At 37.6% G+C, this 27,434-nt stretch overlaps 1 protein-coding gene across 2 annotated transcripts in view; it reads left to right on the forward strand.

The window, feature by feature from the left end:
• Nucleotides 1-27,434, forward strand: part of CD2AP (CD2 associated protein) — an 86,811-nt gene that overhangs the window by 49,514 nt on the left and 9,863 nt on the right. For both annotated transcript variants that reach the window (XM_065055738.1, XM_065055739.1), the window contains 9 exons: nucleotides 2,687-2,807; nucleotides 5,288-5,472; nucleotides 7,447-7,555; nucleotides 11,639-11,730; nucleotides 14,004-14,108; nucleotides 16,840-16,876; nucleotides 17,247-17,309; nucleotides 21,065-21,224; nucleotides 22,945-23,087. In XM_065055738.1, coding sequence (XP_064911810.1) covers nucleotides 2,687-2,807; nucleotides 5,288-5,472; nucleotides 7,447-7,555; nucleotides 11,639-11,730; nucleotides 14,004-14,108; nucleotides 16,840-16,876; nucleotides 17,247-17,309; nucleotides 21,065-21,224; nucleotides 22,945-23,087 — 1,015 coding nt within the window. The remainder of the gene's footprint in view (nucleotides 1-2,686; nucleotides 2,808-5,287; nucleotides 5,473-7,446; nucleotides 7,556-11,638; nucleotides 11,731-14,003; nucleotides 14,109-16,839; nucleotides 16,877-17,246; nucleotides 17,310-21,064; nucleotides 21,225-22,944; nucleotides 23,088-27,434) is intronic.

The following is a 27,434-nucleotide window of genomic DNA, read 5'->3' on the forward strand; positions in this document are numbered from 1 at the left end:
TAGACCTGACAGATGTTGGTTGAGTCTGTTTCACAAAGATGATGGACCAGAAATGTGAGCGATGGTAGAAAATACCATCCATTGGTTGTGCAATATGCTGGAGTAAGTTGTCTTAGGAAACTTGTTTTCACTACTGTGAGACCGTCTCAACTTTCATTTATATGTAAAAGGTGCTATTTGTACATATTTAGATCACTCATAGCTGTTACTTCAAGGAAAGATCATTTGATCACCCTTTTCATGGGGAAAATAAGGTAAAACCGGCTGTACAAGGGGATCAGTTCTACCAGTTGCAATTGTTTTCATAAACTGAGTAGTTACAGCTGACACTACTGATTGTAAAATCAAAGGTGGAGGCAGATGTGTTCAGAAATTAAATGTCTAATGTTGAAGAGATCAGGCTACAAGGATCAGAAATAGGTTCTATGGAGGAAAACTCTTGTAGTTTATGCTGGTTGAATCTGCAGGGCTTTTTGTTTACAGAACTTGTGGGTTTTGCGTGCAAAACACACGTACAAAGTGCATGTGATAACTGTCATTGCTGTAAAACTTCCTTATATCTCCCCCCCCACCAGATGCAGCACTAAATAGATTTATTTTTGTAGTATTATATTTGTAGTATTTGCATACTGTGTTATCAAGCATAATCGAAATTCATATGAACTCTATTCATGGAGTTTTTATTCAAAAAAATAATCATCAGATTGGCAAAGCTTCTTGTTTCAGCCTTTTTTTCTGCCCTTTGTTTACAAGTCTGAGTATTCATCATTTTATAGAAATAAGTTGATGGAATTGCCACTCAGAAATGCTGATGCGTGTACCAGAGCTGTAACTCCCTCTTGTGGAAATTGTATCATGTGGTAAGATTTAAATGGAAAATGAGAGTTGGGAAATCATCATCTCTGTTGCTAGCGCTCAAAGATGCACAGATACTGTCCATCAAAGCATATAGAACTTTTTTAACCTGTTTTTTAATGTCAGTTAAAGATAGCTTTTCTGGTAATTTAGTTTGTATATAGTCAGGTTTTTTAAAGACAGCATGGTGAGGAGGCTAAAGCAAGTACACTCAATACATTTTTGGTTCACTGACTGTGAACTGGCGTCGCTTTGCCTTGCAAGTCTGTGAGGTACTTTGCTGACCTTATTTCTTGGCAGAAGAATAAATGGATGCTCAAGTCTTTTTCTGTATCCTACTCATTAGAAGTCCCTTTCTCATGGCTCTTGAGTGAGTCAAGGCATTGAATTTTAGTTTTCTGTAATATATTGTGTGAAGCTTGAGGTGCCAGAGCCTGGGCAGCACTTGTCAGTAATCTGTGCTTAAAATTTATTTCAGAGGACCAGGCTTTGAATTTGAACCATCCGCAGCAAAGCGACATTTAAACACCAGGATGTCTTCAAAAAGAACAGCGCTCTTTTCAGTGCCCGCCTGTCTCCGTAGCTGCCAGGTTTTGTGTGTGTTCCGCTTGCCTGGGGCTGGGCCGGCCTTTCAAAACTGTGCCTGTGTGTCAGGCGTAGTGACCTATAAAACAGGGCTAAAAAAAGATAATGTCAACAACTGCTTTTCCAACCCCCGCCTCCGCTTTTCTTGCTCATCTAAAAGCAGCTTACCAGCCCTGAAACGGAACAATTCAAATGAAGTATTTTGAAAATTATTCTGATTTATAATTTTAAATAGTGCTTATTAGGTAAATACATTTGATTTATTTAAGGCATTTTGAAAACTGCTCCTACTTAGGAGCACAATTCTTGCTCAGTCTTCTGGCATGGTTTTACACCGTCACCTACGCATGCCCCAGTTTTGCTTGTTCTGCTTTGACCTGTACGATATTCCTGATATACGTTCCATTAAATTTGGGAGTATTGCAATATAAATACCCCACCGGTATCCAGGCACATAACTGAGTATTTAAGCAGTATTAGAGCTATTATTTTCCCTAATTCCTGAACAGGTTTATTTCTAGTACAAAAATCAGTTATTTTGTGAAAGCAAACTCAACAAAATTTGGCGTCCGACGGACTTTTGTCCTTAGGGCTGCTGTGTGCCACCACAAAATCCTCATGCGTCTTGGCTGCCTTTGTCATCTGGCCATCTCGGGTGGGAAAGTATCTGTGTCTTCTGACACACTAGAGCTGGCGTTCATTTTCCATTACTCCGTGATATCCTTAAGGATTTTTCTCTGTTCTACCCAACATCATCTATAGAAATCGCATATTTGAAGCTCAGGTCTTCTGACCAAAATTGGTTGAAGCTGTTCAATGGATATGATGCCAGTGGGAATGGGACTGGTAGAAACTAGAGAAGACAGATGGACAGCAAGACTACATACACATTTCCTTAGAAAGCCAGGCTAAAATTTACATCTTTATTTCATAAACAGTTTAATATTTTCTTCTTCCATTAGATGTGTAATGTGTATTCTCTTATCTGGAGTAAGTTGATTAACATTTTGCTGGTCTTCTGAATTAATTGGCATAGGGCTGGTCTCATGTTTCAAGATCATTGGTAGAAGTGACAGTACATAATTTTCTTGCTCTTTTTGTCTGCTGTTTCTACATCTGGGTAGGTCTCTTGAAAGAGAAATCGTGGTCATATGAACTTTCCCAAAGTTGTTCGTACAGTTTTATAGATGCTATGATAGGTATTTCCTTTTGCTCTATCGTTAATGTGCAAAATATTTCTATCCAGGTAGAAGAAGGCTGGTGGAGTGGAACACTAAATGGGAAGTCAGGGTTGTTTCCTTCAAACTTTGTGAAAGAATTGGAACTGACGGAGGATGGGGAAACACAGGACACTCTGGATGACACAGGTGCTCTTCTGTTTGTTGTAAACCCTTAGCAAAGTAATTTTAAATCTTGGGCAAAATTGGGAGTATTATGGTTGCAGTACTACAAAAGTTGTGAAGAATTTTGTCTTCGGAAGAACGCTAAGTAGTTAACTGTATTCCAGAAAATACTGATGCTAAGTATGAAGATCCCTATCTTGCTACCAATACACTGCCAATAAATTTACAGTGAAGGTCTTGATCTTGAAGTCATATAGTCTGAATTTTATCACTAGGAATGTTATGCTCAGAGTTGAGCTGTTTTTAGTATTGGATATAAAATTATTCTTCCATTTAATACCTTCTCTTTTCAGTCTTATTCTCATAGACATGAGTTGTCCAACATGGAGAACTTAAATGTTTAACCGTGTCAATTGAGAATTAAAACTTGAATTAAAACAGCATAATGATCCTCAACTTAAATACTGCTGGAATGCGAGTGTGCTTTGGGAACAGCATCTTTAAGCATCAATTAACTTGCTTTAAGATGGCTGTGTAATATTCAAGGGAAAAAGTGATTAAAAAAAAAGTTATCTTTTTTCTTTGTAGTAATGTGCACCTTCATTTATAATATGCTCTGTATTAATTATTTCTAACAAGGATTTGCTCAGACATAGGAAAAAAAGTCTGACCTGGAGATGTAGATATATTCAGTAAATTGTGGAAATAATTGCAGTATTATACAACAAGAGTTGTTTGGTTTAAGCAGTCCCAAATAGCTCAGTCTCCTTGGAGGTCAAGTTCACTGAGTTTAGTGGTGTCTGGTGGGGTGAATTGACACATGGGTATGTGTTGGTCTTAATTCCTGAATATTGAGACCAGTGGGACTGAGCAGTAATTTGAAGTGATTGTATTTTCTGTCAGTAACTAACAAGTTATGATTTTCAGCCCCCAAGGGGTTGTATTTAAAGCTCAGTTCTTTCACAGTCGGTTTCTCCAGGATCAGCCAGTTCTCTCCTCACTCCTTGGTAACAGTAAATGCCTCATTCACTTGAGCTATGGTCTTCTAAATGTGAAACCTGGACTTTACCCATCAACAAAACATGTAGCTTCTATATCTATATATACCTACATGTATCTATATGTATCTAGAGGGCTATAACTAAACAAAGCGTTAACTCGGTTGAGAAAAGGTGAGAAACTGAAGTCAAGAGGCTACGTCACTTAACAGTATTATCAAAACCCCTTCAATTTATGGTTGAGGGAAGAGGATTTAATCTTTATTGTAATTCTCAGGCGTGCATACTCTGGAAAGAACTTAAAGGCTAAAAGATGTGGAGGCTATTTTGAGTTTGGTTTATAAAAGTTGCGTGTTTTCAAATTACTATCTCCTAGAATTCTGCACGTGGAAATATTTTGCCCCTGAATACTATCTCATAGGTTTTAACAGATGTAACAATAATTTAAAAATTAAAAAGATTTCTAAGATTTCTAAGATTTCTAACCCCTAACTTAAGTTCTTCTGAACTTAATTTTAAGGGGGGGGGGAATAAATGTTGTCCCTTAAACCTGAAAGATTAAAAGAATTTGAAGTACTTCTCTTATCTACCAGTGATTAATCTTAAACAACTATAGCTCATTTGTATGCTTATCTCATTTAAAATAGGTTCTAAGTGTTATCAGGTTAGAAAGCTGTTTAAATGAATTTGCAAGACACTCTTTCCAGCTGTTCGTTATAGGACAAGAGGTAGTGGCTTTAAACTGTGAGAATAGATTTAATTTAGATATAAGGAAGAAATTATTCACTGTGAGGTGGTGAGACACTGAACAGGCTGCCCAGGGAAGCTGTGGAACCCCATTCCTGGGAGTGTTCAAGGGCAGGTTGGACGGGGCTTTGAGCAACCTGGTCTAGTGGAAGGTGTCCCTGCCCATGGCAGGGGTTGGAACTAGGTGATCTTTAAGGTCCCTTCCAATCCAAACGGTTCTATGAGTCTTGATAGTATATTTTGAGCAATAGGAAAAATTCACTTTGGTGCCTCGTGAGGCATCACTCTATTACTGAAACCATTTTTTCCTGTTGAAACATGGTAGAACTCATTATTGTCCTTTATTGATTATCGCTTTCAGCAGCTGTAGCTGTGCAATGACAGGCTTTTAAATGTTGGCCTAAAAACACATTTGCAGAAAATGTATAAGCAATGTTTCATAAAACTGATGGAAAACACAACATTGTTGACAGACTGTAGAGCCTGAATGACAATTGAAATAGCAAGAAATGTTGGTGATGTAATTACTTAGTTGCCAGAGTGTCCAATGCAATCTTCTTGTCATTTCATACAGTGTTATGCTAAATATACAACTAGAACAGATATGAGGTATTACAGCTACAGTAACATTCCTAGAAAAGCTCTTTAGCAAGAGCAGTGCACACAGCAATGTTAGTTCCACTTGTTTTCTCAGAAGACCATATAAATAGGTTCAGGTATTAACCTTTTTTTATTATTATTTTTTGAATTTACTTTCAGAGTCTGTTTTCAGTGGTCCTACCTCACCTGTGCCCTCTCCAGGAAACGGGGCTGAACCTGCATCTGGACCAGCACAGCCAAAGAAAATCCGAGGTATTGGCTTCGGAGATATCTTTAAAGAAGGCTCAGTGAAACTTAAGACAAGATCATCCAGTACTGAATCAGAAGATAAAAAGCCAGATAAGGTTTGTAGCGGTTCCTATTGTTATTTTTGGGTTTCCTGTAAAAATAATTTAGAAGATGTGGAATCTGAAGGTTTTGTCCAGGCTTTGTCCCTCAAAGTAGGAGTCTGCGAGTTCACTACATCTTCGTGTGAATACTGGAGTTTCAGAACCTACCTCTGTTTGCTTTCTTGTCATGAGATTAATCATTCAAAAGTGTTTTCCTACTTTCCACCTTGTAACTTGGGAATATAAAGAGACTATCTAAAATAAGTTCAGTAAATATGACGTGTGCTCAGTGTTGAATTGTGTTATTTGACTGTGTATAAACACTAAAATATGTTGTCACTCTGTTTTGTTGGCTTGTCTGGCAAGTTGTCGTAGGCTGTTTCTCAGCAAGAGGGGAGATGAAGTGAGAAAACATTCTTGCATAGCTTAAAGACAATGAAATAGACAGCTGAGTTTAGTGCTTAATATTCCATTTACCTTGTTGCCAAACTCATGCTGAAGCTGGACAGACTTACAGAACAGCACGGAGAGCCCTAGGGAGATTATTCTCATGAAGGTCTTGCAAAAATGGATTCTTTGGATTTGTGCTCAGTTTGCTTTGGGGTTAGATGCAGGGATGCTGGAAGGGCATTCTCAGTCTTTAAGCCAATGAAGGAAAAAGCTGTCGTCAGGAAACTCAGGAGCAGAGAGGGCTTTTTTTTTCCTTGGGGAATTCAGAGACTGTTCAGCATAGAAAGGCTGAGCACTGATGTATTATATATGAAATGCTCAGGGGTTTAGGTGCTCCTGCAGGAGCTGGTGAGAGAGGTTTCAGCTGGTCCCAGCATCCAGCCTGTGCTCAGGCTATTTATAGCCCGTCTGCCTAAACTTCCTCTCGCGCTTCTAATTGCTTCTCATTTTGGAAGGGGGAAATGTTGAGAACTATTTTCACGTTGGGCTTGCTTAATCTCATAGGTGGGTTATTTTAGTGCTTCCTTCATACAGCGTTCTGGAGCGAGTTAAATTGCATATGTACTCCAAGAACATCCCGAGCGACCGTGACTTCCTCTATGGTATGTCAGAGGTACCAAAGCCCAGCCCACAGGCATCATCTGGTTTTAGGGGGAATAAATCTAGTTTCTTTGACAGTAGGAAGTCTGCAAAGTTTAACTGTAAATGAAAATGAACAGAGTAACTAAAGGCAATGGGATTTTCTGCATCAGTAACACAATTAGGGCTGTTCAGGTAAGTACTGGCTGTAAGATCATATTCTATATTTGTAGCTCATAGGACTGTGAAGAAGTGTATGGAACTGAAGCTGTTTCAGTATTCCTGGCAGCTCAGTAAGTATCCTGGAGAGGAAAAAAAAAAATATTATATATATATATATATATGAATAATTATTTTGGTTAGCTGTTAATCCTGAAACTTGTTACCAGTTGCAATGCCTCTGTGATTTTTTGGTTCAGGAGAATACTCCTGTGTTCTGGTTGTGTTCTCTGTGAATTGCTCAGAGTGAATGGAAGCTGCGATGAGCTTTCATGTGCTATTATATTTGTCTGAGTAGTTAAGAACTGATTGTCTCTTAAGCTGAGGTGATGTATGGCTACTGTATATTCCTGACTTATTCCAGTGCAAGGCGTGCATGGTCAGCAAGTTACTTTCTGCAGAGCTGTTACATGGAGGCAATTTTCAGGATAATGGAGCAGTAATGCTTGGAGCTGTTCAGATACTATAGTGAAAGTATATCTGGAAATGTCCTGAGACTGACTTAGAGTTTGAAAGCTGTGCTGTGTCTTTAATCGATAGACAAAATTCTAATTGCAGGGGCCATAATGAAGTAACTACTGTAAGTACTTAATGGGAAGGCTCATTGAGTCTCTTGGAGATGGTCATTCGCATCATCTCAGCTAATGAAAACCTGAGGACGTTTTGTAGCCTAATAAAAAGTAAAACTTGTAATGAGGTTTGTTTTGGTTTTTTTAAGGAAATTCTCTTTTGTTCATACAGCCATCACCTAACCATCCCCCTGGAACAAAGCTAATTCATCTTCCCGCTACAACAAAAACTGAAAACTCATCAGAAGCAGTAAAATCAGAAACTGAAAGTAAACCAAAAGGTAAGGCTGATGGAAATACACACCTATTCCTTGGTAGTCCTCTGCAGACAAGTATTTAGTTGTCAATTTTTTTGTGTTAAGATCTTAAACTTTTCTTCACACTGTTTTTTTGTGTAATGTTCTGTACCTTTGAGGAGTTGTGCAAATGCAAAAGAGTCTGAAGGAGTTTTTGCTTGCATTTCTGTGGAAAGTGAATCAAAAACATTTATAGGGTTGTCTCCCAGAACAAAATATGGCTAAGGTATGAAGTTTTATTGCAGCAGCCCCTTTCTATTGATATGCTATTGATCACATGCTCAAATTGACTTATTTCTGCCCAGTTTTTTGTGTTCAGCTGGGATGCTGGAAATCCATGGCTAGGGAACAGTCTCCAACCCAGGTGCTGTCCCCAAGACATAGAAGTGACTGTTAAGGCTCAGGATTTACTATGGAATTGCCAGTGTGCTGTCGTAACTGTACGTTAAATTTCTTGCATCAGAAAGTTGGTGTATGTGTTTTGTTGACTCCATTCACTAGATAATCCAGTTCCATTGTGGTTCTGTTTCTAAGAACTTCTTTTTTATTTTTCTTTTTTTTTATTATCTCTGAGAATTTATGACTTCATTTAACTACCAAGTTGCATAGTTTTCTTTCTCTACAGAGATATTTTTAAGCCAGCCCAAAATAATCTTGTGGGAGTGCCAACCCCATATAAAAATTAACTTCAGTTATATCATATGTAGACAGCTCATTTTGCCTGGTTCCAGAGCGGACGTTTTTCCGACTTCGGTATTGTAGTTTCAAGTATATTTTTGTTTTGTACGGAAATACATTATTTTGGTGTCAGTGGGTTGTTTTACATGGAACGAATAATTTGCAGAAATAAGAAAACTGCAACAAACAATTGGCTTCTTGCCTGTGTTTAGGAGTTGTGTAATTTGGCACAACAGGATACTTAAAATTGCAGATTTGTTAGAGCCCTAGTTTATCTGTATCTACAGAAGTATATAGGGCATCCTATATCGATCCGTACACTTTTAGCCATATTTTGACTCTGTGGAGCTGGGTAGCTATAAGTAGCTTTTAAAACCATGTTTACAAACAACTGATTAGTGTCAAGAAGTGTTTGATGTGATGGCATAGAAATTGAGCTAATCCAGTAGTCATGCTGAGTCTCTGCTCCCCAGTGAAACACATACATCAAAGAGGAACTTAAATAAGGTAGTTACAGATGCTATAGGAGCACAACAGTAGATAATACCTACAGACACCATTTAAAAATATCTTGCAGCCTTTGGAAGAAAGCTTAGTTTTCTTCCTTAGTGTTTTAATTTTGATATAGACCATGTTACAGTTCACGTATATCATCCTCAGTTTTGAGAGAGCAAGTTTAAAATAAACTGTGTTCAATATAATAGCAAAACCTCGAGAGGATCTCCTTCCCCTCTACTCTGCCCTGGTGAGACCACATCTGGAATATTGTGTCCAGTTGTGGCCCCTCAGTTCCAGAAGGACAGGGAACTGCTGGAGAGGGTCCAGCGCAGGGCAACAAAGATGATGAAGGGAGTGGAGCATCTCCCTTATGAGGAAAGGCTGAGGGAGCTGGGGCTCTTTAGTTTGGAGAAGAGGAGACTGAGGGGTGACCTCATTAATGTTTAGAAATATGTGAAAGATTAGTGTCAGGAGGATGGAGCCAGGCTCTTCCTGGTGACAACCAATGATAGGACAATGGGTAATGTATTCAAACTGGAACACAAGAGGTTCCACTTAAATTTGAGAAGAAACTTCTTCTCATTGAACAGGCTGCCCAGGGGGGTTGTGGAGTCTCCTACTCTGGAGACATTCAAACCCACCTGGACGCCTTCCTGTGTAACCTCATCTGGGTGTTCCTGCTCCAGCAGGGGATTGGACTGGATGAGCTTTCGAGGTCCCTTCCAATCCCTGACATTCTGGGATTCTGTGAAATAAACAGAGATCTCTAAAATGTTTAGACTAGTGTGGCTCATTTTGCTGTGGCTCTGCTATTTCTGGAAAGCTTGTTTTGGCCTCAGGTGCAAGTATGTAAAAATATTTTGTTTAAAGAATAAAATAATCACAATTTGACCTCTCTTTCCCCCCACTATGTTAGACTGCAACATCTGTGATTTCTGCTACTGTATTACGAGTCTCAAGTCTTTGGAAAAGATTCAATTTTAAACTGCCTTTTATCAAAAATATTTACTGAAGTTCAGACAGTATTTACAAAACAGTAAATCCGAAATTTAAGTGCTGGAAAATAAGATGCTGCAGTGGAAAATTGTAGATATTGTTAACATTTGTGGCTGGATTTCTGGGGTGATGCTGAGTGCTGGGGTCGCACATTTGGGAAGCTCAGTGGTCTGGAAGGCTCCTCATCTCCAGCCTCCTGGGGGAGGGTGAAATATTCCATTTTTGGCCCAGTTTTCTGTCTGTTACGGGACTTGGTGTATGTGAGGATGGGAAGGAAGGATTGTGCAGTTTATCTGTACTGGCCAAATCCCCAGGTAGTAAGGAAATGCATGTATTTTTACACAGGATGTATAGAAATATAATACACTTGTGTTACACTTATTCATAAAAATCCTGAAATTTGATAGTTATTTTTAGTTAGTGCACCTGTTGATATTTTTTGTTCCCCCCCCACCCCCTTCTTTTTTTCCCCCCTTTTCCCTTGATTTTTGTTGTTGTTGGTTGTTTTCATGCATCTCCCTGACATGGTTCTTATGTTCTGTGAAGAATTACAGAAGCATAACATAGTCAGTCTATAGTTGAACATTTTTGATCACTAGATAAGGCAGTAAAATAACCCATGTTCTTGTACTTATGATTACTCATGTGGTTACATATCTACATATATATCTATACAGATATCTCTCTATATATCTCTTAAGCGTGGCGTACTTTTGTATTGTAACATAGTCATTGTCGCTGACCAAGGTAGGTTTTTATTTAAGAATACAATTGGTGCCGTTTTTAACTAAAGATTTGTAGATTAATTAAAAAAATGTAACAACAACAAAGAGATTCAACTGCAACTCATTTATGAGTTAAGATTTGATGTTGTGCTGCTCTCACTGGGGCTGATCCAGCTGCTCACTTGTGCATGTTGTCAGTGCCAAATACCCAGTAGGTTGTGGCAGCAAATTAGAGTCTTTTTTGTTTGCTTCCTCCTCATTTTGTCAGATGCAGAAATACAGCCTTTTTATCTGCTAATTAATTTAAATTGTGCTGGGGTTAAAAAAAAAAAGGTGCAAAAATAGTTTTGCAGTTAAGATTCTGTATTGATGTATTTTGGCCTTTCTGATGTTGTTTTTATTCTAGTGCGAGAAAGGAAGGAAAACAAATCCTCCTGCTTTTTCACCTGTAATCTTTAGCGCAATTTTAAATGGATTAGTTATTGAACGGTACCAAATGGAAAGAAATAAATTCTTCTTTCTTCTTTTGGAAGGAGAGGCTGTGATTGTCTGAGTTGATCACTCAGATGGGCTCTGCTTTCATGTGTTTGGCCAAGGAATTCCTGTGCTTGGGTTACTTGATTTCGCTGCAAAATTCCAGCACATGTTCTACTTTGGTATTTGAAGTTTCTGTAATTATATGTGTTAATAAAGTATGTCCATTGAAACAGTTGCATGTCTTTGATTAGGATTGCATATTTGAAATTTAGGTCAGTTTTGAGAAAATGTGTAAACTCAATAAAAATTTGAAACTATTTTTGTCTAAAGTAGCTCAACATTGAATATATAATGCTATGGGGAGAGATAGGCTGCTATGATTTTAACTGAGTAGGCTTCTCCCTTCTCCTTCTGAAGTCACAGTACCTGAATTAAGTTGTTGCTATGGAAAAAAATGTTCTAGAACTTAAACTATTGACTTCACAAAGATTTATTGCTATCGCTCTGTAAATATATAGTCTTATTTTTCTCGTGGTATGAATGACTCAGTGAACATTTGTAAAGCAGTTTCAGATGGCTGGTCTAGAAGGAAAGTAGGGTTATAGTGACAATTTCTGAGCTCTCCTTTCATGGAATTAGGTATGTTACTGCCCATAGTATGCAAGTGTGTGGTAATCGTGCTGCTTTGTTTCAGCAAAGGAATATTGCAGGACAATATTTTCCTACGAAGGCTCGAATGATGAACTCAGCTTTAAAGAAGGTGAAATCATTCAAATAATCAGTAAGGTAAGATGTTCGCTCTGCTTCAACCATGTAATCAGCTTCTGTGGGTTTTGTACAATTAGGTAATATGTAAAATGTGAAAGCAGGAGACTCTGTTAGAGTAGATATTCTCGTAGACTGATTTTTTTTTCATGTGAGGGTCAACTCTTTGCCCTTTACTTGGTGGAGATACAGATGTCCTTAAACATCATTCCAGAGTGGGGAATTATCTTAGATTCCTCAAAGGCCATCAGATCAGTATGTACCCAGTGCCAAGTGTCTTTGCAGTGAGGAAACTGGAAAAGCTTTGCAAATATCCCTTTTTCCAAAGGAAAAAGGTGATCTATCAGGCTGACCTATGGGTGATGGTTGGAAAGTATTATTCTGTCAGAAGGTGAGAAATTAAAACCTGTACTTACTGATTTTGATGTAGGTATTGTGGAGAAAACTGGGAAAATGTTTCAGTAGGAGAATGAAGTCCAGGTGTTAGAGACACGTGGTGTTTCAGAATAACCACACAGAAGTTAATGATACTGTCTGGCTATTCAGAGAAACATGATTATTTAATTGAATGTTCCTATTTGTGTTGAATATTGAAAACACTTTTTTGGAAGGTCATCTTGTTGCAGAAAGGGTTTTAAACAAGAAATGAACCTACCCATATTTAAGCTCCCTGCAGTACTCTGCAGCCTTTGTTCGTTTATATGCTGCTATAGTAAAGAATGACTTCCCTAAAAAAAATGGAAGGTTTCTTCTTTTGTTTTCGGCTTTCACATAGTTGCAGAAAAAAAGCAACACTTTAGGAGGATTATAAGTTTGTGGACAAGATGGCTTTTTCCTTAACAAGAAAAATGATATTATCAGTATTATAGATTGTGATCACGGTGGAAAAGTGCAGTTATGGAAGGTGCTTTTTAAAGTGCCACAGCCCTTGCCACAGAGGATTATCTTCACTGAATCTCTTGCCTTTTTGTAAACCAGTTTACCCAAGCCATATGCTGGTCCAAACTGGAGCAAAGAAGAGTTATCCAGAGCAGAGCTTCCCTTCCGTAAAACCATCATTTGAAGTCTGAGTCTATTGATGTAACTGTCAGGTGGTGACTCAGGCCGTGGTTTTGATCTCGCCAAGTCACAGATTCACAGAATGTTAGGGATTGGAAAGTGTTAAGATATTTTTCTTTTAGCACAGGCACTTTGTGTAAATCTTGTCCATTGGCCATTTATTTTCTGTTTGTTCTCCATGTGATCATTTTCAATGGAGTTGTCTCTGACTTTATGTCTAAAGGAGATTTAGCAATAGATGTCTTATTCCATTCTTCAGTGCAAACTGTTCAGAAATTGGACTCTATGGTACTTAATTGAAAGGGTTGACAGAGGGAGTAATGAAAGAAAACTTTAGCAAACTTTTACTTTCAGTGCTAATCACCTTCTCAGGTCTTTTTTCCTTCTTCTTCCTCCTTTAGTTGAATATGAGGTGGGATTTTTTTAAAGTTATTTTATATTTTATTTCCCCCCCTGCCTCCTTTACCTGTTCAGTGTCTCAGCTGAACCAAGTGCTGGGTTTTGTTGTGTACAGAACTTTGGGATGAACTGTTTGTGCTGCAGACAGTGGCACATACCGACAGGAATCCACTTGGACTTGTGTGGGGGAGTGACATGTACAGTATTTGGCACCTATGGCCCAGGGGAAAACTGTATTTATGTTGCTAAAATACTCAGACAAACTGAGCCCTTGATCCAGTAAGATGCTGTTAATGGATTTCTGTGCCACTGAAATAATTCTCTATAATTCTTTTTTTCCATTATGTCTTAATGCGGTTATTGTTTCCTCAGTAGGGTGTATCCTCTTGCTGCCTCACCCTCTGCAGACCAGTGGACCTGATCAATCACATCAGAATCACTTTTATTAAGTAGAATTGTGTGTTACTGCAGTGACACTTGACATATTTACTGAAAAAGTTGCTGGTCGAGGAAGTTTAGAATGTTGGATATTGTGCACCGGGTTATAGCTGGTTTTATGTACTTTCCTTCCCCTTGCAGACCTTATCTTTATACCCTTATCTTACATATGATGTAATACGATTTCGTATCCTGCTTTTTAGAAAACAAAGTGACCAAACCTGTAGCTGTTTTCCCTTGCTAAGGTGGCTAAACTGTTCCTCTTATAAATGTGGTGTTTCAAACAAACAATTATTTTATATTATGGGTAAGAGCAAAAATCTTATTCTTGTAACTGTATCTGTTCTGTATCTGTATCTGATCTGTATCTGATTGAAATGTCCTGTTATTTGTTTTAGGACACTGGAGAGCCAGGCTGGTGGAAAGGAGAACTCAATGGTAAAGAAGGAGTCTTCCCAGATAATTTTGCTGTTCAAATTCAAGAGTCTGATAAAGACTTCCCTGTAAGTTCTTAAGCGTATTATGCAGAATCACAAGAAAGTATTGACGGAAGTGCGATGAATAAGAGACTCCACAGCATGTTATCCTGCTTAAAATATTAATACAATCGTGGCATTTTATTACTTTATGTAGAATTAGCACTAACAAAGAAGAATGATTTAAAGGTTAATGTTTGTGTTAAACTACTTAAAAATTAAACTGAGACATGATTTTCTAGATTAACTGTAATTAATGAGGGTGACTAGGTCATATAAAATCACAGAATGTCAGGGATTGGAAGGGACCTCAAAAGATCATCCAGTCCAATCCCCCTGCTGGAGCAGGAACGCCCAGGTGAGGTTACACAGGAAGGTGTCCAGGTGGGTTTTGAATGTCTCCAGAGTAGGAGAGTCCACAACCCCCCTGGGCAACCTGTTCCAGTGTCTGTCACCCACACTGAGAAGAGGTTTCTTCTCAAATTTAAGTGGAACCTCTTGTGTTCCAGTTTATACCCATTACCCCTTGTCCTATCGTTGGTTGTCACCGAGAAGAGCCTGGCTCCATCCTTGTGACATTCACCCTTTACATATTTATAAACATTAATGAGGTCACCCCTCAGTCTCCTCTTCTCCAAGCTAAAGAGCCCCAGCTCCCTCAGCCTTTCCTCATAAGGGAGATGCTCCACTCCACACATATAGAAAAGGATATACTTCTGATAATGTGGGTTGTGTGTAACTCAATACTAAATTAGACACTTACTGTTTTGAAAGGGATAAGCAATCAGTCTCTTCAATCTGTAGTTCTTTAAGTAACAATAATTGCAAGATGTTGAATGACCCTGTGGGAGCACCTGGGATTTGGCTTGCCAGTAGGTTGCAGTGTGTGGAGGATAATCTTTGCGAGAGATCTAGAAATATGTATTTTTTTTTCCACCATCTTGTGTGTGAACCTACAGAATCCACGTTTTCATGTGGCACTCCTTGGGCTTGTCATTTTTATTCTTTGTTTTTTTTTTTTTGGTTGAAGTTAGTGTGATATTTTGGTTCTGGCAAGTTTGTGTAGCAAAGATGGTTGTGTTAATTCACAAACGTATGTCACCCAAAGATGGGATGGATTCATCTCCAGATCAGGACATCTAAATGTAGACACCTGTGTCTCAGCATCTCAGAGTTTCCTAGTGATTTAGTGTCATTTAGTCTGGAAATGGGGATTGCTAGATATGAGCTGATAGAAATTGTTATTCATTTAGCATTTAACTACAGTTGCTTTACATACTCAGCAAGTTTAATTACTCCAAGTCATTGTTTTCTTTTCATTTTTATTCTCAGCTTTGCAAGAATAGTGTAGACGCTGTAACAAATGTCTTAGTTGGTTTGAGGGGTGGGTGGGTAGTACCACTGTTTCACAATACAGAATTGCTCCCTTGAGAGGGAAAAGAAAATATTCTTTTACCATAAACAGTGTTTCCTATAGTCAGACCTTGCTTTGATCTTTTATTCTGCTTTGTGTAGTGTGTCTCAGTACAGGGATTCACCTTGTACTGAGTAGCTTTGAAGTTCAAGGCATTGCGTGGTGGATAATTATAATCAGCTATTTGATATCAACTTAACAAAAACACAAATCAGTGTCATGTAACTATAAGCGATGCTGAACTCAGTGTTACGGTTTTTGATGCAGGCAGCAGTGCTGCACAGCTGGATAATGTATTTTTCAGAAACAAAAGAAAATACTGTCTTGTTACTTAAGTTCTGTAGCTTCTTCCTTCTCTGAACCTAGACAAAGACATTTAATATGGGTTTTCATGCTTGCTTAATTACGTTTCATTTGCCAGAACAAAATCTTCCTGCATTAAGAACTTATGGAATAGCAATAGGGGCACAGAAGTGAAATCCATCCATAGCAACTGTTTCCAAAATACCCACTACAATGAATTTGTGGAGGGGCTGTACAACTTCAGCAGCGCTTGCATAAAGAATAGGGGTTTTTGTAGGCTTTTGTGATCAGTGTTTTTCCTGCAAAGATGCTTCTTCTAGAGTATTTTAATGAATCAGATTCTGAGGATGAAGTGGCTTGAGGTGTCTGTCCTGAGAGCTGCCAGTACTGCTTCAACAGGATGGAGAGTCAAATTCAGTTTTATTAGTTATAAGGAAAGTGATAAGTGACCGCATTTTAAAATAGAATTATTTTCAGTCTACAAATTGTGATACCATAACACTTTGTACATTTTTTAATGGCTTAGAGCAGTTCGTGCACCTTTCCCCACTTAAATATACAGTAATAAAGAAGCTCAGAATAGTGTTTTTCATACAACCGCACTGTTTGCTGCAAACATAACTCTTCTTTTTGTCTGACAATATTGTAATTTAAAAGTCAATCAAAAAAGTTCTGCTGATATTTAGCTTACAATTAAAATAGGTGCAATTGGAACAATTATTTGGACTAGAAAAGATCAAGTTCTTAATTTTTAGCTCTTTGTGCCTCTGCTTATGCACGTTGCTGCAGCACTGATCTGAGATTTGAAGAAACCTGCATTTTGTTCCTGGTTTTGCACCTGGTTGTCTGGGAGATATCAGAGGAATCACTGGAATTCTCTGTGTTCCTTGTCTGTGAGTTGATTGCCTCCTTTGTGAAATGCTTTGACATGGGCTAGTAAACAGGCTAGGCATTGCAAAATATATACAACAAAACACAAATAAGTCTGTCTTCAATAGAGAATATCTGTTTATTTATTAGACTTTATTTTTTATTTCGCAGAAGCCAAAGAAACCTCCACCTCCTGTTAAAGCTCCAGGTATGTCGTATATGTATGGTGGTACTTGTATGAGGAAATATTGAATTTCAGAAGCAGTGCATGACTTGAAAAGAAAATTCAGAAGTAGCTTTGTATTTCCTAGCAGTGCAGCTACTTGTAGTCACCATTTGAGGTTACATTTATGCTTTATTTATTTTGCTGCTGCTATATATTTCCCCAAATTATGCTAGAGCCCACTTTGGGAATGTTATAATCCAGGCCTACAATTTACTGGACTCAAGTGTTTAAAAATGGTATTGTGCCCCTTGCAAAGGAGAAAGTATAAACACAAATTGGTGTATGCCATATTTTTAGACTAAGATAATTAAAGCTCTTTGAGAAATGTCTATGGTTTGTGTTTGCTTTTCAGCTCCAAAGCCTGAATTGCCAACTGGAGAGAAGAAATTCCTTTCTTTGAGGCCTGAAGAAAAAGGTGAGACCAGTTTTCTTCACAGTGAATTTCACACTATGCTTTTGTAAATGAGTTATTGTTTTGAGCTTGGCTGTTGTGTACAGTAGATGTGTGTTTGACAAACATCATTACAGATTCTCTTGATACTATCTACTCTATTCTTGTGTCTGTGGTGTTATGGAAATGTGTTTGGAGTGATTAGGACAACAACTACACTTTTACAAAATGTGTATTTCTTGTTTATTACATTAAATTCTGAAACACTTATCTCACTGCGTAATAACATAGTTGCTTCTTAATTCATTTAACTGTAGTTCTGTGATAGTAACGGCAGTTTTGAATAGTAAGTTGTTAGAAATGAAAACATTTGTTGCTGCTTCTTAATGTTTTGGCCAAAATCAGTCTCTGATGGAAACAGAAAGAAAGACACAGACCAGTTACAACAGTCCTTATACAGATGTTAACTGTCACGATGCTCAGAAATTGAGATTTCTTGTCCTGTTAACTCTTGCTATATGCAATGTTTTTTGGTTCCACAGAATTTGCAGATATTTACCACTTTTTTTCCTCGAATTTAAAGGACACCTGTTTTCTCTGAAGTAAAGCTACTATTATCACCCAAAGACATTTCTGAAACACTTGTTTTCCATATTTGAAAGACTTGCGAAGTCAAACTGTTTAACTGTTTTGACTGTGTTGAAAGTCAGAATCTTAAACAAACATGCTGGTTGGGTCTTCAAGAAGAAATTCTGGTATTACTGACAAAAGCATATTGCAAAACCAAGCTCTATTCTGTGAATACTGAACTGTGGCTGACCATGGCTAAGCAATGTTCCAACAAGTGAGCCTGATCAATGGCTTCCTTGTCTTCCCTGGGTGGTTTTTATAATCCATATATAAAATAGAGCATGTTTTCAGGTGTTTCATATGAAGAATATGTGTTAAAATCAGCTGTGTCACCTCTACATGCAAGCAAACAAGTTATTTTTTATCTGTTGGAACAGTATCTTCAGCTGTATGATTTTTAGAAGTTTTGATCACTTGGCTCTTTAGAAGTTTAATTAAACTGAAGTAAGTTTAACTTTAGACTGGTTCTGTTGGTACTATAGTGTTAACCTTTGCATAGTTAACTATTTGTGGAGAAATATAGGAGGAAGAATATTGAGCGACAGTATCCAAAATGCTTAGCAACATGAAAGCTTCTGAAAAATTAAGTAAGGTAGAGAACTGTCCTTTCCTGTGGTACAGGAAATGCTGCAGGAAAATTTTCTTGTATCCAGTTGAAGGTCGAGTCTTAAAAGTTAATTACTCAGATAGCAGTAGTGTGTTACTAGAAGAAATGCCCATTTATCAGTGCAGTTTTACTTGTGGAAAAATAACCATGTTGATATAGTGATTAAATCCATGAAGTATGAAATTGTGCTGTAATTAGTTAAAATATATAATTGAGCAGCTCTAATCACACAGCATCAAACCATTTAAGTATTTTATGCCTTTTAGGAGAAATAATAAGTGTGACTTTCATTGCAATCAAAACTTCAAAGCAGTACTCCGATAAGTATTTCTGTATTTATAGTGAAGGACACTTAGTGGTATCATGTAGGAATTTTTGTCCTGTGTCGATGTATTCAAATTAGTGTTTGTATTTCCATTACTAAATTGCTCATTTTTAGCCAACCCTGATCTTTTTCATTGCGGAAAAAGCAGCTTGCCATTTTGTCCAAGAGAATTGTCCAGTTTCTATGCTCATGGTGAATCTTGACTTCTGGTATTAAGTTTTTCTACTTAGTTGCGGTTGGGTTTTATATTCAGATTTTGAGTGGGAGTAATTGAAGGGACGACTGACACATGATGATTCAGGAATGCGACTTGACGACAGCATTTTCTCTGCCCTGTTTAGGAACTCACTTATTCTTGAAAACAAAAGGCGTAATGTTCTACTTGTGCTCAGCGTAGATAAATTAAACGAGCTGATCTTCAGTAATACCGACTGCTGTTGGGCATGTAAAACTTAAATCTTGCATATATACGTATCAGTGGGCGGAAGCGACTTAGCCCTGTTGACGGGCTGTGTTTACACAGGACAGTCAGCACCACCGTGTGGCAAAAACCTTCCTCTATTTTCAGTATTTTATTTTTTTAGCTCAATACTAAGAGAGACGGGAAGGAGATACAAACCACTTAAAGCTGGATTTTTTGGTGTTCATGTTTCCTCCTAAGGTTCAGACATCCCAAAGCAGGAAGACAGTTCTGCCCTGAATAATGCTTTTTTGCTGAAGAATCTCTATGATCTGTTTAGTTCCAAGTATTCCTGTGGGAAAAAAATTGGTGTTTTCCCATTTTAGGGCTGGAGAGCTGACACTCAACAGCTACAGGACTTGTCCAAAGGGAGTCAGTCGTAGAATTGTAGAATAGTTTGGGTTGGAAGGGACCTTCAAAGCTCATCCAGTGCCACCCCTGCCATGAGCAGGGACATCTTCACCCAGATCAGGTTGCTCAGAGCCCCGTCCAGCCTGGCCTGGGATGTCTCCAGGGATGGGGCATCCACCACCTCTCTGGCCAACCTGGGCCAGGGTCTCGCCACCCACACTGTAAAAAAATTCCTTCCTGATGTCCAGCCTGACTCTCTCTTCCTTTAGTTTAAAACCATCACCCCTTGTCCTGTCACAACAGGCCCTGCTAAAAAGTCTGTCCCCATCTTTTTTCTCAGCCCCTTTTAAGTACAAAAAGGCTGCAGTAAGGTCTCTCTGGAGCCTTATCTTCTCCAAGCTGAACAACCCCAACTCTTAATTGCTAGTTGTAGACCTGGCAATTAAAGCACTTGGCTGAGATGGAGCTGAACCAAGTTTTGAACCCTACCCCCAAACCGATAGCATCTGTAAACATTTTATGTTAGACCAATGCTTGGTTAAAAGCAAAGTTGTAGGAGGAGAGAATGGGGGTGGAACAAAAGGTGAAGATCATTCTCTCCCTCCCAGTTTGTTGATTTACTGCCCTAACTGTAGAAGACTGTAATTCCTACTGTAACCTAACAATGATCTTTAAATCCTTAGTGCTTTATGCATGCCTGACTGAGCTGTATCATAGTTGTACAAGGACAAGTAGATGTGCTCTCGATATCCCACTGGTTAGGGAACATAGGTTGAAGACTATTCAACCAGCATTTGTGAAGCAACTTGACTTTTTCAGTAACTTTTCAGCTTCTCTGAATATTCAGTTAGGTCGTGCAGTCATAGAACAATAAATATAACTTTCTTTTTGTTTGATTACCACACTTCGTTTGTATCTTGAGTTTGTAGGAAGATAGACTCTATCTAAAATAAATTCAGTTATTCAGATAAATATTCATTTTTCCCCTAGATAATTATGATGCTTTCTGTGTGTGGAAGAAGTATAGTTATGACAAAATAAAAAAACAACCCTGCTTTCTTAAGAGGAAATCAGGGGTTTTCATAGAAAAGGGAAAGCAGTAGCAGCAGCACAAAGAGATTCTTGGTTCTTTTATACACAAGGCAAGAATGTGAATCCGTGATTTCTTAGTACTGTTTCATGTCAGTAGAAAGACATTTTGCTTACTCCAACATAATGTTTTTTTTTAAGTTTGGTAAGTAGTTTGTGTGTTTTGTTATCACTTATGCACTTGCATATCTATTTTTCTCTTTTATTTGATCTTCAAAGGAAGTATTTCTGACAGCAGTTGCTTTCTAATGGAATAGCACTGTAAGAACTCTACACAACATGAGTTTCTAAAATGTTACTGTGAATTATTTTGTCAGATGAAAAAGCAGCTTTGGATCAGAAGCCTTTGAAGCCACAGGCTCCTCAAGTACCACCCAAGAAGCCTATTCCTCCAAGCAAGACGAACAGCTTACTGAGAGCAGGGATTCTGCACCCTAAACGTCCAGAGAAACCTGTTTTGCCATCATCTACATCCAGGTTAGTATAACTTGACTCATATACACCAAGTATATTTTATTTGGTTTGTTGTTCTGTTACCCGTCATGGATGAGGTAGGAGGAAACGTGTGTTTTAAGGGTGGAAAGGATGCAAGGATCAATTTTGACCTACACCTACCAGTGTCTTGGTTCTCCAAATATTCAACCATATGAATTTATAATTTTCAAATACTTTAAGAGGTTGAATCCATCTTGGAGTAAGTATTACAGCATAACTAACCATGCAGCAGCTGAAGGTACAAGTCTGTGGGCTGATTTGCTTTAAGCCTGCTCCATAATGAAAAAGTCATAGCTACAGTAGCTATGGTGTAAAATATATATCTATATCTATATCTATATCTATATCTATATCTATATCTATATCTATATCTATATCTATATATATATGCAGAATTATTATTGTATTGGAAAAAACGCCCAAGATTTGAGGTGCATCAGCATTCAGGGTTCCAACACTTTCTGTGGAGTAAGACAGATGGAAAGGAAGAGCTGAGCACAGTTAGTACCTGTGCCAAAGGTTCTCATTGTAGGTCACGTGCTCTTCTGGGGGTGAAAACACTTATTACAGAACCACATCCAGTCTCTATAATCTGTCTTGAGTATTCTCAGTTGAGTAACTGGACAAATGGGGAAGGTAATAGCAAATAATCACTCATTTTTTCTTTTAGATTCACTTTTTTTTTTCTTTTCACATGAGTTTGAATCAATTATTTACAGTGTTTCACTAAGACAAATTTGCATTGGTACAATTCCCCACATGCAGTTTCCCTTTCTGCCTCCATTAAAATATTGGCTAGATCCTTACCCAAAACTGTAAATAAACTACTGATGGATAACTGTCCCTTTGGGATGTTTATTTGATTTGAAAGAACCACGAGGAAGTAAGGTCGTGATGGACTTGACCTTGTACAAATACACGAGCAGAATTGCCCCTTCCTCAGTTTAGAAAATAATTATGGATATAAAGGGTTACACATGTGCAGTAAATAGAGGTCTGTAGTAAACTGTGGTCCTTTAGTAACTGAAAACTTTAGATCTTAGAGGTATTTAAGTATGTTTAAGTGTCTGAAAGTTTAACATTGCTCTAGAAAGATAAGGCTGCTCTCTCTTCCTCTACTGCAATAAAACTTTCAAATAAAGGATTTGGGAGAGGAGTTAATGACAGGGACACAATGAAGCTGGCAGCTGGTCCATTTATGTACTTTATTTTTATGCTGTGACATAAACGATGGCAAGAATTGTAAATGACAGTGTCATCCATTCTATTTTTGTTGGTTTGGTTGGGAGGTTGTTTTTTTTGTCCCTGGATGATGTGACCAGACATGCAAAGAATGCATGGCAGAATAAAGACCCTATATACAATGTACTTCTGTACCCAGAAAGAAATATCTTGTTCTTGGCAGCTTTTTTTCTGTATAAGAAGATTTTGATGCCAGGAAGTCTATTTCTGAATATTTCAAGAGATATTACCCAGGTGCTACTCAGCTCTCATGTTCTCTATTGCACTGAAGTGTAATATTTTAGATTTAAGTGCCAAAATGTGCCTTGAAGTAGAAGTTTTGGGTATTTGGGTATAGAATATTTTGGGTATTTGACATCTCTGCAATAGCTGGAACAGAATTGGCTTTTCTAGGGCTGGAATTGCTCTCCGAAATACTTGATTTTAAGTATGTCTTGTCATCTTTTTTTTTCTTATACAGATCTAACGGGGAGGTTGTTTCTCTTCGACCGAAATCTGAATTTGAGCCAGTAGCAAAACCAAAGTTAGACTCTGAACTGTTACCACTTAGACCAAAATCAGTAGAGGTAGATTCGCTTGTGCTAAAGAGCTCTAAAGAATCAGGTAAGAAAAGAATAAAACATCTTTCTGTTTGGATTGCAGTGTTTTACAGGGTTAAAATAAGCTTTTTAAGTGATTTACTCAAAATGCCACAATGCAATTATTCTGGTTCAGGAGGAAAATCTCCATTTCTGTAGAACTGCTGTAGGTAACTGGAGATAAGAGTCAGCACACCATGAGCAGATGTCAGGAGGCTGTTTGGAGGCAGGTGATGAGCTCCGTGTTGTAACAGATGATGGGAAGGGAGGAATGTAGGTAACGGTTTGTTCTTCTAACTCAAAAGCATTGTTTTTTGCTGTGACTTTTATCTCGCTTTTTTTTTTTAAATTGCTTTTTAGAATGACCAGTTCTGTTTGTTCTGCTCTTGCATTTCAGATAACTTTTGCTTTTCTAGCTAACTTGTGTATTTTTAGTAGCGCTTTTACCTTAAATTTGGGCCAGCATGGTATATCACTTGAATTTCATGCTTATGGTGCAGTGTGCCTTGAGCCAAACCTGGCACCTCTTTAAATCTCAAATTGTCCAGTAAAAATCTTGATATTGGTTAAAGCAACCACACTGATCAGGCTCTCCGAGCTATTATATAGGTAACTTTTGTCCTTTACTGACAGCGCAACTGATTCCTGTCCTCATCTCGCCTTTATTTTTATTGTAGGACTGAACACTGCAGAAAAAACTGTAGTGAATTGTACCTGCAGTGTTTGACTTGCATAGCTCAAATGCAACCTTTCACCTCAGAAAAGGTTTTAGTAATAATACATTTTAAAATAGTATAACTTATTTTTTTTTTAGGCTAATTAGGATATTTAGGTTGTAGACTAGTTGGTCCTAAAGTGTAATAAGTTCACCTGGGAGATAAAAATAATGCATTAAAAACTAAAGCAGTTTATGGATAGAAAAGAGTACTCCTGACTTTTCTGTTAAGCATTTTTTACAAGTGCTTCTAAGCTAAAATGCTCTATATAGGACAGGTTGGTTCATGTATGAGAAAGCTGGACTTCAGCAAGTATTAAAATACCCTGGAAATATTATGAATACTTTCAGTGTTACCCTAAAGTATTTATAAGCTATTTTTATGTTAATTCCCCAGTAAAATCTATACATGTGCTGTGATATGCCTTGTTTTAAAGGTTTTGAATTGGCAGTTTAACTCTTTTCTCTGTTTAAAGTTGAGTTTGAGTGAGAGTACAGGAGAAACACTTTCAGGCCAAAGTAAGCTGAGAGTTGGAAGAGCAATGCACAACCTAGTGTTAAAAATGTGAACCTTGTCCTACTACTCACGTGTTAATCTCTAGGATTATGCTAGATGTGTTACAGTGTAGCATAATCTCATTTATCCCCAATTGCAATTTCATTGCAATTGTCTTGGCATCTTTGATAACCAGAATGGCGACATACCCTGTTTCCCCAAAAATAAGATGGGGTCTTATATAAATTTTTGCTTCAAAACTTTTTACTTTCTTACATATATAGCTGCCTGGACACTACTTAAATTGCTTTTTTATTAAATGAACCGTAACTAGGGCTTATTTTTGGAATAGGACTTATATTTTGAGCATCCTCAAAAATCCTGAAAAATCATGCTAGGCCTTATTTTTGGGGTAGGTTGTATTTTTGGGGAAACAGGGTAGCTGTGATATTAGATATTCATATATATACAAAACCTAATTTTATAGAGATTTTTTTGGGAAACAAAAGTATATTCTGATTTGCTAGCATGAGATTTTACAGGCTCATGGAGAAAACGGGAATTTTAATCCCTAGGTGGGGCAGGGACAGGGGTGCATAACAAAGAAGTGGGGAGGTGTGTTCAGTTTGGTGCAGAGCAAGTGGTGGAGGCTCCATCAGTCCGTGTGGGGATGCAGCTCTTGAGGGAAAGCTTCAAAAATCCTCTGTTATGCGAAATTACCCGTATTTAAAATGAACCACGTAAGTCACAAATAGTTTTGCTACTCTTGTGAAAAGGGACTAATCCAAACTCCTGCCATTAAAATTAATAACCTCATGTTTATGTCTGTGTATAAATTGTGCTGCTAAAGACATAGTACTCTGTGCAGCAGCTAAGACTATATAAAACTGCAAAGATTTTAGGTCCATATATGAAGTTTAAGAGTGTTTAATCTTAGGAGAACTAGAATAGATACTAAAACATGGGGGAAAATGTATGGCTGGGGTTGACAACTGCGTTGCCGGAGTGTCTTTTTCCTTCTTTCCCCTTCCCACCCTTCCCCTTTTAGATTGAGAACCTGAAGTGAATGAATTTTTAGAAAACCAATATCTTTAAGTACAGGTTTTATATTATTTTGCAACTTAGTTTGGCCATGATGTGTGGTATAGGTTGAGCCACCGATTTATCCCAAGGAGAAGCTGTAAATATCAATAGGTATCAATAGGTAAAAACAACCCACCCCATAACAAAATTACACCCCCAGCCATCAGATAAGAACAAATACTCAAAAACATTCAGAAACATTGATCATGTGGAAGTACCTCCTCTTGAAGATTTATTTGAAAAATTGCGTAAATGTTTCTCTGTTCAATTAGAATGAAAGTGTTGTAAAAGACTAAAGCTGTAATTCTAGCATGCTGAACATGTAAAGCGATTCTGTTTCTTCTACAAATGTTTCTTTTTCCTGCTTTGTAAAATAATTTTTTTGTTCAGAATCTTTTTCTAGACATTCCTCTCCTTGACTTTTCTTTCCAGATTTTGTTTCCTATCCTGTTTGCCATGTTTCCCTTCTTACGTGTCAGGAAATTACCCTACCCTTCTCCATTTTGGTAAGATAACAATCTATAAGGAAATCCAAATGCTTTATGCCATACACATAGCCTCTTCTTAACGTCATAAACGTAATTTTCAGTTGCAGTTATTGATACTAAAACTTTTGGGTTTCAATTTAAAATGCTTTTTTTTGTTTGTTTGAATGCCTGTTTTCCTTAGCTGTTAAACAAGGAGTTATTTTAAGTATACTTTTAAATTAGGGATTTGTAGAGGTTAAAAAATAAAACTAAAAACTTCACAGTCCAGGTATTGATTAGCCCAACCTGGTGTTTATAGTGAAATATGTTCAATATCTGTAGGACTTCTGGTGTATTTAGGTCAAATGGCCTTATCTTGCTGTAGCACAAATTAGCCAGAGGTTGCATAGTTGCTTGTTTAATATTATGAGTCCTGTAAAACAGTATTTGTGAAAGTCACTTATTAGGCACGTGCTTAATTGCAGCAAATACCTAACTATTGCTCAACTGCAAATTTAAACATTCTAAAGCTTATATCTGTCCCATAAATTTTGGGGGTGTGATCTCAGGAAGATGAGTAACAGGAAAAAGTACTGCCGTCTGCTCTTACTCTGCAGATTAATGTGAATTCTTGTCTTCTAAAATATTGGATACATTTCACTTCTGTTATGGATTTCTAAACCCCAGCCGCATGAGATGTCACAACCATAATTTCTTTAGACACCCTTTCAGCTTTGCTTCTTTTTGTGAAGGCTTTTTAAGACAAACTGCTGTGAATACACTTAAAGCATTCACAGATTGTAACAAAAGGTCTCACCTAATTGTGCCTATTAAAGCTCTTAACGGTTCTGCGATGTATGGATCCATGTTAAACTTGCAGAAGAGACATTTTTAATAGTCTGTCCTAAGAAACTGTTTAAGCTTAGCCCATCTTCCTAGAGTAAAAGGTGCTCTCTCTCTGCCTTAAAATATTTTTTTACTTAACTTATCCCGAGATGTATAGTGTTGCTCTTTTGGCACTGTGATGGAATTTCCTTTAACTCGTAAGCTGTCTGTAAAAAAGTTAATTGATAAATTACTTTATTGATTGAAATGGATGTAAATTGTGAACTTTCAGTGGTTTTTATCAGTACCTCTATTGGTTTCAGTGGGGCCAAACTTTCTCCTAAAATAACCAAGAATGCTGTTTGAAAAGAAAAACAAACAAACCCCCAAACCCACAACAAACCAAAACCACCACCACCAAAACCACAAACCCTAATTCCCACCAGCCTGTGTTTCAATTTTTTTTCCCTGTACCAAAGCAACAAAATGGAACGGTAAAAAGGAGACTGCAAGTATGGTCAGAATTCCCTCTGACTGTAATGTGCTTGTAATATTTTAATGCTCAGCAATTCTCTCAGTTGGAGCAGTTTTCTTTAGAAGCTCTTACAAAGAGGAAAAAAATCCCAGGCTTTAGTGTTATCCCACCATCTATATTAAAATCACATCCAGTTCAAGCTTTGTCAAATACTGTGTTGTTTGGTTGGTTGTTTTGTTTTAGTTTTTTTGTTGTTTTTGTTTTTGTTTTTTTTAGAAGTACCCTTTTTCTTAATACGTGTTGAATATTCT

Source organism: Columba livia, chromosome 3 (assembly GCF_036013475.1).
Source record: "Columba livia isolate bColLiv1 breed racing homer chromosome 3, bColLiv1.pat.W.v2, whole genome shotgun sequence".
Classification (NCBI taxonomy): Eukaryota; Metazoa; Chordata; class Aves; order Columbiformes; family Columbidae; genus Columba; species Columba livia.